This window comes from Chrysochloris asiatica, unplaced genomic scaffold (genome assembly GCF_000296735.1).
Source record: "Chrysochloris asiatica unplaced genomic scaffold, ChrAsi1.0 scaffold00004, whole genome shotgun sequence".
NCBI lineage: Eukaryota > Metazoa > Chordata > Mammalia > Afrosoricida > Chrysochloridae > Chrysochloris > Chrysochloris asiatica.
The window spans coordinates 22,034,568-22,045,036 of record NW_006408522.1 but is presented as its reverse complement, the minus strand read 5'-3'; the positions used below and the strand labels follow the sequence as shown (position 1 = coordinate 22,045,036).

The 10,469-nt window shown below is 35.9% G+C and overlaps 1 protein-coding gene across 3 annotated transcripts in view; it reads right to left on the bottom strand.

The window, feature by feature from the left end:
- DMXL2 (Dmx-like 2) overlaps positions 1–10,469 on the bottom strand; it is a 192,917-nt gene that overhangs the window by 33,019 nt on the left and 149,429 nt on the right. For all 3 annotated transcript variants that reach the window (XM_006831646.1, XM_006831647.1, XM_006831645.1), the window contains 4 exons: positions 9,928–10,004; positions 8,068–8,195; positions 5,724–5,972; positions 4,668–4,846 (listed from right to left, as the gene is read on the bottom strand). In XM_006831646.1, coding sequence (XP_006831709.1) covers positions 4,668–4,846; positions 5,724–5,972; positions 8,068–8,195; positions 9,928–10,004 — 633 coding nt within the window. The remainder of the gene's footprint in view (positions 1–4,667; positions 4,847–5,723; positions 5,973–8,067; positions 8,196–9,927; positions 10,005–10,469) is intronic.

The window sequence follows — 10,469 nt, the reverse complement described above, 5'->3', positions numbered from 1 at the left end:
TGTGTGATCTTTGATCTTCATCAGTAAGGGGACTGTATTTTAAGTCCTCTTTTAGTAAGCAAGGCTGTATCATCTGCATATTGCAGGTTGTTAATGAGTCTTCTTCCAATCCTGATGCCACATTCTTCATATAATCCCAATTCTTGGATTAGGTGCTCAGCATACAGACTGAATAAGTATGGTTCAAAAATACAATCCTGGTGCATACCTTTCCTTATTTTAAACCATTTATTGTCCCTTTGTTCTGTTTGAGTGACTCTCTTGTTCTATGTGCAGCTTCTTCATAAGCACAACAAAATGTTTCTGATTATCCATTTTCAGCAATGTTATCCATAGTTTGTTATCATTCACACAGTCAAAAGCCTTAGTCAATAAAGCACAGGTAAAAATTTTCCAACTACTTTCTGCTTTCAGGCAAGATCCATCACATCAGCAATGATATTCTTTGTTCCACATCCTGATCTGAAACCGGCTTGAACCTATGGCAGTTCCCTGTCAATGTACTGTTGCAGCCATTTTTAAATTACTTTTAACAAAAGTTTACTTGCATGTGATATTAAATATATTGTTTGATGGCTTCCACATTTCATTGAGTCACTTCTCTTTGGAATGGTCATATCTCTGTTCACCAGGGGAACATGGGGAAAAGAATAAATTGCATCTTTCCTCTTACCCGTGTGGATCTGATGTACCAGACCTCCTTGTGTAGTCAAAGCTGCTCACAAGATGGCTGTGCTGCATCATCAATGTCCCTCTCTCGCCATCCCTGCTTGACCTCTCCTGCCAGCAAGTACTCCACCTACCTCTCTAACCTTTTTTCTGCAGATCAGGGTGCCAGAATTTTCATCTGTATCTGTTTCATTTGATTTCTTGTATCTTTGTTGTAGAAGGTCTTTGTAGTACCTTAGCCAATTCTGCCATTTTGCCGGAAGTCCTGTTCCAAATTTCTTGGCATAGATGAGTGTGTGCCTCTAGTGCTGCATCAGTTTGTTGAAAGATTTCAATTTGTAGCCCATCAGTTCCCAGAGCCTCGTTCTTTGCCAATGCCTTCAGTGCACCTTGAACTTCTTACTTCAATATCATTGGCTCTTGATCATATACTATGTCTTGAAATAGTTGAACAATGATCATTTCATTTTGGTATACAGTGACTCTGTGTATTCCTTCCATCTTCTTTTGATGCTTTCTGAATCATTTAGTATTTTGCCCAGAGAATCCTTCAATATTGTAAGTCATGACTTGAATTTTTTCTTTAGTTCTTTCAGATTGAGAAACGCTGAGTGTGTTATTCCCTTTTGATTTCTAAATCCAGGTCTTTGCACATTTCATTATAATACTTGACTTTGTCTTCTCAAGCTGCCCTTTGAAATTTTCTGTTCAGTTCTTTTACCTCCTCATTTCTTCCACTTGCTGGAGATCAAGTTTCAGAGACTCTTCTGATATCCATTTTGGTCTTTCCTTCTTATTTTCTAATGACCTTTTGCTTTCTTCCTATATGATAATTCTTGATGTCATTGCACAATTCTCTAGTCTTTGGTCATTAGTGTCTAATGCATCAAAACTGTTCTTGAGATTATCTCTAAATTTAAATGGGATCTCTCCAAGGTCATATTTTGACTCTTAGGAACTTGTTTAATTTTCTTCAACTTCAGCTTGAACTTGCTAAGAACAATTGATGGTCTATTTTACAGTCTGCCCCTGGTTTGTTTTTCCACTGACTGTCTCTTCCCACAGATGTAGTAGATTTGATTTCTGTGTATGCCATTTGGTGAGGTCTATATATATAGTTGTCTTTTAGGTTGTTTTAAAAAGGTATTTGCAATGAAGAAGTCATTGGCCTTGCAAAATTCTATCATGTGATCGCCAGTATAATTTCTATCACCATAGCAATATTTTTCAACTACTGATCCTTTCTCTTTGTTTCTAACCTTTGCATTCCAATCACCGGTTATTATCAATACATCTTGATTGCATGTTGATCAATATCAGACTGAAGAAATTGGCAGAATTCTTCAGTTTCATCATCAATGGCTTTAGTGGTTGGTGTGTAAATTTCAATAATAGTCTTATTAACTGTTCTTCCTTGTAAGCATAGTGAAATTATCCTATCACAGATAACATTGTACTTCAAGACAGATCTTGACAATGTTCTTTTTGATGATGAATGCAATGCCATTCCTCTTCAATTTGTCATTCCCGGCATAGTTAAACATGAGGTTGTCTGATTCAAAATAGCTAGTACCAGTCCATTTCAGCTCACTAATGCCTAGGATATCAATGTTTACGTGTTCTATTATTTCACGTTTGACAACTTCTAGTCTTCCTAAATTCATACTTCATACATTCCATGTTCCAATTATTAATGGATGTTTACAGCTGTTTCACTTCATGTTGAGTTGTGCTCTGTAAACAAATGAAGGCTTCTAAAGCTTTACATCATTTGCATCATCACAGTCAACTCTACTTTGATAAGGCAGCTCTTCCTCAGTTGCATTTTGAGTACCTTTCAACCTGAGGGGCTCATCTTCTGGCACTATATCTGACAATATTCTGATGGTATTTATAATGTCTCAATGTTTACTATTCTGGTACTGACAATGTTCCACTGCTATTCATAAGGTTTTCAGTGGCTAAACATTCAGAAGTAGTCTATCTCTCCTTCTTCCTAGTCTGTCTTAAAGTCTGGAAACTCACCTCAAAACTGTCCACTATGGGTGACCCTGTTAATATTTAAAATATCAGTGGCACACAGCTTCCAGCATCAAAGCAACACACAAGCCACCAGAGTACAACAAACTGACAGATGAATAGTGAAAACTATCATACATTCATCAAAATGAACAATCATTAGAAATATGCTCATCTAGAAACAATGACCAACCCAGTATCAATGAGAACCACTGGCTGGGCTGCTTTCTTCCTAACTGTTATTTCTAACTCTAATTTCCCATAAAAAGGAGGCAGATTCTTTGGAAAAATAGCTGTATCCTGCCTAGGACAGGAAATGTCACAATTAGCCTAGCATAATTTATCATACTAGAAAACAAAGAAACTATCAAAGACTAAGGAAATAGTCTCAAAAAGATTTAAAAACTTGGAGATTCTCACTTTCAAAAAAAAAGGGATAACCCATACATCTATACGAATGATGACTGCAATGGATTAAAACACATAGTTTTCAGTCTTGTTGTTGTTAAGTGCCATCGAGTTGGTTCCGACCCATAGCAACCCTGAACAGGGTTTCCAAGCCTGTAAATCTTTACAGGAGCAGAAAGCCTCATCTTTCTTCCGCGGAGCAGCTGGTAGTTTCGAACTGCTGGCCTTACAGTTTGCAGCCCGATTCATAACCATTACGCTACCAGAGCTCCTAGTTTTCAGTCTAGAAGACAATAACAAAATGAAAAACAAAACAAAACAAAATCCTCAGCTATAGGATGCTAGAGAATCAATTCATCCTTTTGAAAGCTAGTACATAAAGCAAAGAATCAAGTATTTTACCCTGACTTATCTCTTAAAATTGTACTTCAAGGTAACCAAATAATTGATGAAGGGAAGTATTCCAGGCAAAGAAATGAAGAATGAATGATAGAATTATAGTATCATGATTCTAAAAGTCCCACTGAATTAACAGTCGACTAACTAAACAAAATAAGTGATAGCTAGATTATTTTGTGCTTCCTGACAGAAATTATGAAATCACCTATGAAATAGTCTTGCACTCCCCCTACTCAGACCAATTAGATGAAGACGAAGGATATGACAGACCAATCAGATGAAGACAAAGAACATGACAGACCAATCAGATGAAGATGAAGGATCTGACGAAGCTTCTAGATTTAATTTACACTGTGCAGCAAATACAGAATTCAGATGAATACAAAATGGGGGTGGCATCAGTTGGGGGTGGCATCAGTAAGAGCCATTGAAAAATTTGATGGGGCAAATTTTTATAGTCTTCCCTGATCCCCAGGAAAAGGGCTAAGTTTTTGTTGTTGTTTTTTTTTAAAGATGAAGATGGAACTTATCAATCATCAATCTATAAATTATAAGAGACTTAAGGACATAGTGACCAATTTGCAATATGTAAACATTATTTTAGATGCTGATCTGAACAAACCCACTGTGCAAAAAACACTTAAGAGACAATTAGCAATATGTGAACAAACACTGGGTGGTAGGATGCTTTTTTGTTTTGTTTGCATTATAAAATTATGTTTCTGTTCACAACCTTTCTTTTCAAAAAGAAAAATTTAAATATTTAAGACTAGAATGATATATAATGAAAATTACAGAATGGGAGGAAGCCTGATAGGAAATATACTCCCTTACTCATAAGCATGACACTATGACAATAGTGCTGACACACATAAAGAGAAACAGAGTGTTTGATGAACTCAAACAAGCAAAGTGCAAAACAGTTAACATTAGCAAACAACCAACATAGTATAAAATGCAGTTACAATGGATCTGGGTGGCACTGTAGGATAATGCATTGGAACACAAGGTCAGTTTGAACCACAAGGTCAGTTTGACTGTTCAGTTTCTGGATTTCAGAAACTAAATTATGGTGATTCAATCCAGAAACTGCCCCATCATTCCTAAGTGACAGATTTACAAGCGGTAACAGACATACATAAATGAAAACTTGCATTCCTCATGATCCTTACCTTTGCAACAAAATAATCCCACATACTAAGTTCAGGAGGTATAAATTTTTCTTTATAAGATGGTCTTTCTGCAGGCACTGGTGGTGGGGTAGCATCTTTCACAGGCCTTCCAGGAACTAGCATTCGCATGTTAAATCGTCTACGGTGTTTATCTATGTCTTCAGAATGAACAGGTGGTACTTAATAAAGATAGAAGGGAAAAAAAACAAACAAACCAGCACTTATTTTCCATTACGAATTACCCTTTCTTCCTACTCTAGCCATGCTGTTTTACTGCTATATGCCATCAAGTTGATTTCAATGCATAGTGACCCTATATAGGGTTCCTCATCTTTTCTCTCACCGAACTGGTGGGTTTGAATTGCTGATCTTGTGGTTGGCAGTCCAGTTCTAAACCTAGTATCAGTCATTTTAAAGTGTACAATGCAGAGGCATTCAGTACATTCATAATGTTGTACAAACACCACACTATCATGTTTTATCAACTCAGTAGAAAACTCAGTATTCGTTAAGCAATCACTTCCCATTCCATCTCCCACAGCCTCTGGCAACCATCCATGTTCTTTCTGTCTCTACGGATTTACCTATCATGGACACACACACACAATTAAATCTTAAAAATTGTATGCATGATTGAAGTAACTACTTTGTACATGACCATAAATTAATCTGATGTAAACTGCTAACATACTCTATAAAGATTTTAAATTTTTATTTAGATATTTCTTCTCTAAGTACTGTCCGTTCTCCATGACCTTATTCCTTAATCTTGTCTCTTCACTTAGTTTTACTTCTTCTCTATTTCTTTTAATCTCAAATAGGCTCTGGTTCATCCACCTCAAAAATGTTACTTTCATAAAAATAATAGTAAATGAACCTATTTTTCATTCTAATCTGGGTTTCATTATTATGATCATAACAAACGTGATCACACTTTAAAGATCACTGATTTTCAAGTTAAAAATTCTTAAGGCATTAATTTTTTTTTTTTACTTTAGTATTAGAAATTACTTATATTTACATACAAATATGTCATTGGTGTCAAACTTATCTTACCTGAAATATTTTCTGATTGTCTCCGAGGTTTCACGACAAGTTTCGCACCCCCTCCAAAAACAGCTGCCCACATTCGATTGTTTAGTGGGTGGGCTGCAAGTCGAAACAATTCATTGGACGAATTTGTAGCCAGGGCATGTATCAGTAAACTTAAATAAACAGCAACAACAGCTTCACATAACAAAATGTTCAATTTTGGCTGGTCTTCGTCTTGGGCTGAACTCAAGAGGTTAATAAGTGAGCTCACACCTGTAAAAGCAGATAACATCAAGTGAAGTACACCAGGATAAAGCATCAAAAGATTAAAAAAAAAAAATCTAAATTTAAAATTTACCCAAAATGTCTGTGTCTATGATACACAGTATATGTATTTCCAGAATCTGAGCAACAAAATAATGATAGAAATGGATTATAATCTACATAGTAAACTAGAAATCCATTAGTCTATATTGATTATATATATATATATATATATATTTGTTGTTTTGTTGTTAAGTGCCGTAGAGTTGATTCCAATCCATAGTGACCCTGTATAGGGTTTCCAAGGAGCAGTTGGTGAGCTTGAACCACCGACCTTGCAATTCAAATGACTTTGCAGTCTGACACATTAGCCCACAGCGCCACACCAGGACTCCATTTTAATTACTTACTTATGTTGTTGTTAGGTGCCATCGAGTCAGTACCGACCCATAGCAAGCTTATGCACAGCAGAACGAAACACTGTCTGATCCTGGGCCAAGCTCATTACTGTTGCCATGCTTAAGTCCATCGATGTTGCCACTTGGCCAATCCATCTCGTTGGGGGTCTTCCTCTTTTTCTCTGACCCTCCACCTTAGCAAACATAAGCTCCTTCTCCAGTGACTGGTCCCTCCTGACAATATGTCCGAAGTATGAAAGACGAAGTTTGGTCATCCTGGCCTCCAAGGAGCACTCTGGCTGACTTATACGCACCCATATATATCTATAGGAGCCCTGGTGTGGCACTGCAGGCTAGTGCGCTGACCTGCAAGGTCACGCTGAACCACAAAGTCAAGTCAGCGATTCAAACTCACCAGCCACTCTTTGGAAATCCTATACAGGTTGCTATGAGTCTAAACCAATTCAACGACACTTAACTATGATGGGACTGTAAAAAATTCATGGAAATTTTCCATTATCTTTTTATTACAAGGAATCCTGGTGTGGTACTGCACGATAATGCACTGGACTGCAAGGTCGGTTTGAACTGCAAGGTTGGTGGTTCAAAGTGACCTTGCAGTCCAGCTCATTAACCCACAGTGCCACAGCAGGACACTCTCTCTCTCTCTCTCTGTCTCTCTCTAGATATATATGTGTATGTGTGTGTTTGTGTTTATTTATACACACAAACTTATACACATATACATAGTGAATGAGTAAGAGAGAGAATGAATGAATGAGAAACCAAGTATGATAAAATGCTAACATTTAGAGAATCTGGGTTAAGAGAATACAAAAATTCTTTGTATTATTTTTGTAAACTTTTTTATAAGTCTAAAAGCGTTTTTTTTTTTAATGATCAATTTCTAGAAACTGATAAAAAAAAAAATCTATCTTAAATGCACTTTGAGTGTTCCGCTCCTTTCCATGACACTCTTGGAAACTTACTTCCGTTTAAACCTCTGAGTCAGAGTTCTGAAGCAAGTATAGGAAGAATGAACTGGCATGGAGTGTTGGAAAGGCTGTTGAAGAGCTGAGAAGGTTTGAATTGATGCAGAGAACAGAAAGATCAACAGACATGGTTCCTTCTATATGAAAATAAGAATGCACACTTGTAGAATAATTGCATTTTCTCTGTCATATCTGTGAAATAATGTCTGTGGTATAGTTCTCTAAGATTCTAAATCAGAATTTCTAATGGTAAGGAAGATGTGCTCACGCTTATAAAGGAAGATAACATCTGGCTTTTTTATGTTGGTCAATACAGCTAGTTTTTTGAAGCCTTAAGTTTCTGAGTCTTCAGACATTATGGTGGGGTGGTGGTTATGTGCCGTGGAGTCGGTTCTGACTCATAGCGACCCTGCACAGGGTTTCTGAGGCTGTAAATCTTTATGGGAGCAGAAAGACTCATCTTTCTCCTGCGGAACAGCTGGTAGATTTGAACTGCTGAGCTTGCAGTTTGCAGCCTGATTCGTAAGCACTAGGTTACCAGACATTATGGAATTTAAGAATCCTAATCCATAGAAGAAGACATCATCAAAATCAAGCAAACAAAACTACAAAAACCATTCACCAAATCCACAAAGAGCAACAATGGAGAACCAAATTAGCTTTTCAAAACGGAATTGCAACATTTTTTTGAAAAAAGAAAACTCAAATTCGTACCAGGCCATTGAGCAGGAGATGAATTTGGTGTTGCATGTTCTTCAATGCTTTCTGTCCTTAGTCTTCTGCGATCACTTAAAAGAAGTCCTTGATAAGCCATTCCTGTAAACTGGTTTCCTTCTGTTTGACTGTTAAAACAAGTATCTTCAGTTATTTATTGTCCTAACAGAAGGCAGAAGTAATTATACTTGATACATATTATTTATTTTAGATGATTACAGTGAAAAGAAAGTTCTTAAAACTAAAGTTCATTTTCTAATAAAAATTTATCTTAAAAAGTTCTTGAAATGGATTGCAAATATTTGTTTGTTGTTGTTGTCAGGTGCCATCGAGTCGGGACCAACTCATAGCGACCCCATGCACAGCAGAACGAAACAATGCTCGATCCTGGGCCAACCTCACCACCGCTGCCACCTCCGAGTCCATCAATGATGCCACCTGGCCGATCCATCTCGTTGGAGGTCTTCCTCTTTTTCTCTGATTTGTTAGTTTTACAAAATATGCCAAGATGATAAAAAGTACTATTTATTGTGCTGGGCAGATGACATTTAGTCTTCTGAAGTCTTTCCCAGGGGCTATTTACTACTTTAAAATCTTTGCAGCTTTCTATATGTACCCATTTTTATTATTAAAAAAAAAAAATCTGTGGTAAGGAGACTACTGTTGGCAGAAGCATAGATTAGACAGAATTTCAGAATACTATTCTTTGCATTTCTTAACTCTTGTGAATTTGTATAAGCTTAACACGAATTAAAATTAAAATCTAAAAATATCTACTCCTCCTAAAATAACAATTTTTCTGAATATTTACTTCCCTCTCCATCATGGCTGTTTTTGTAGAGCTAGGAAAAATTCAAAAAACAGAAAATACAGCTAATTCAGAGAGTTGATCACAAACTAAGACAGGGAAATGCACATTTAAAAAAAAATGTTTTGTAATTTTCAATTGGCACCATTTTAACCAGTGACTGATATGAAGGAACAAGCTGTCTTGAATTATAAAGATAGTCACAGTAAACAGAATCAAATTTACCTTATTTATATTTCCAAATCTTTGGAGTTACTTAGACATGGTCTAATTGGGTTACCAACAGAACAAAGACAATTTTGAGAGAGTAATTCCTCAAGCAATATCAAATGTTCCTATAAAAAGTTATTACATTTATATAAAAAAATGAAACTATAAACGTAATGTGAAACACTATACTGTAAAAACTGTTTATTTATTGATATAAAAAACTTTTCATTTAAAGCTGAGTCTTTTCTCCATGTGATCAATTTCTTAGTACTGACTCTGACCTAGTCGTTAAAATACAAAGTATACAATCATGAAAGCAATTTGCCGCTTAAAAAATTTAAACCATTACTCCGAATTGATATCATTTCCAAAGACTTTTGCATAATACATACATAGATACATAAAATGGGTTTTAATAATTCCATTTTAAGGAATATACTTTTTCAATTTTCAAAAGTATTTTCCCTCTTTCATTTGAAAATCAGTTAAACAAACAGAAATGAATCTAGTAGTAAAAGAAATAATTTCTAACTAGAAAAAAATGAGAAAACTTCGTATTGTAAGGTATTTTGGACCGTGAAATTCTTTTCTTGAGGACAAACAACAACAGTGATAATGTTACTTCCCATTTACAATCTATCATTTTCTGTAGTTTCCTGCGGCTACTTTTGTTGTTGTTAGGTGCCTTCTCAGGTGACAACAATAATCAGTTTATTTCTGATTCTCTTGCTAAAGTCCATCTGGGGATTTTTCAGTCCCTAGGAGATAAGGCCTCAATATAACTCTGGAATAGTTATTGTTTTAGATGTATTAGGACGATTTTATTTTACTTAGCTTTTTACCTGTAGCTGTGACTGTCACATAATGCTTGGTAAATTGATGCAGAAAGTGACGCTGCTAGTGAATGAAGCGTGTGCACCTAAAACCAAAACAGCCAGAATTACATTTATACTAACATTTCTACAGAAAAAGCACACCTTAAAAATGAGAAAATACTTAAGAAGCTACTCAAATACCCTGCATCAGACTGGATCCGGCATGAGACTACAAACTGATTTTAAACTTCTAAAATAACACTCACCCCTCTTTTCATACATTCCCACATAAAAGCCAATTCAGATTACATCTTGATTAAATATTTACTTACTATGAGCCTGTGATTAACCAGACCCAGAGCCAAGTGTCAGTATTCATTGTATCGGAACTTGTCCTAGCCTATTAAAGATTAGCTTAAACAGTAGCATTCCAAAAACATCACTCAGAGCAAGCACAGAATTTCCAGAGCTCTTATGTAAGCCTGTGTTAGGAAATACCTCCTGAAAATAAAGACTTGATCTTATCAATAAGATTAATTAAGTCTGTTGAGCAAATATATCAATTAATT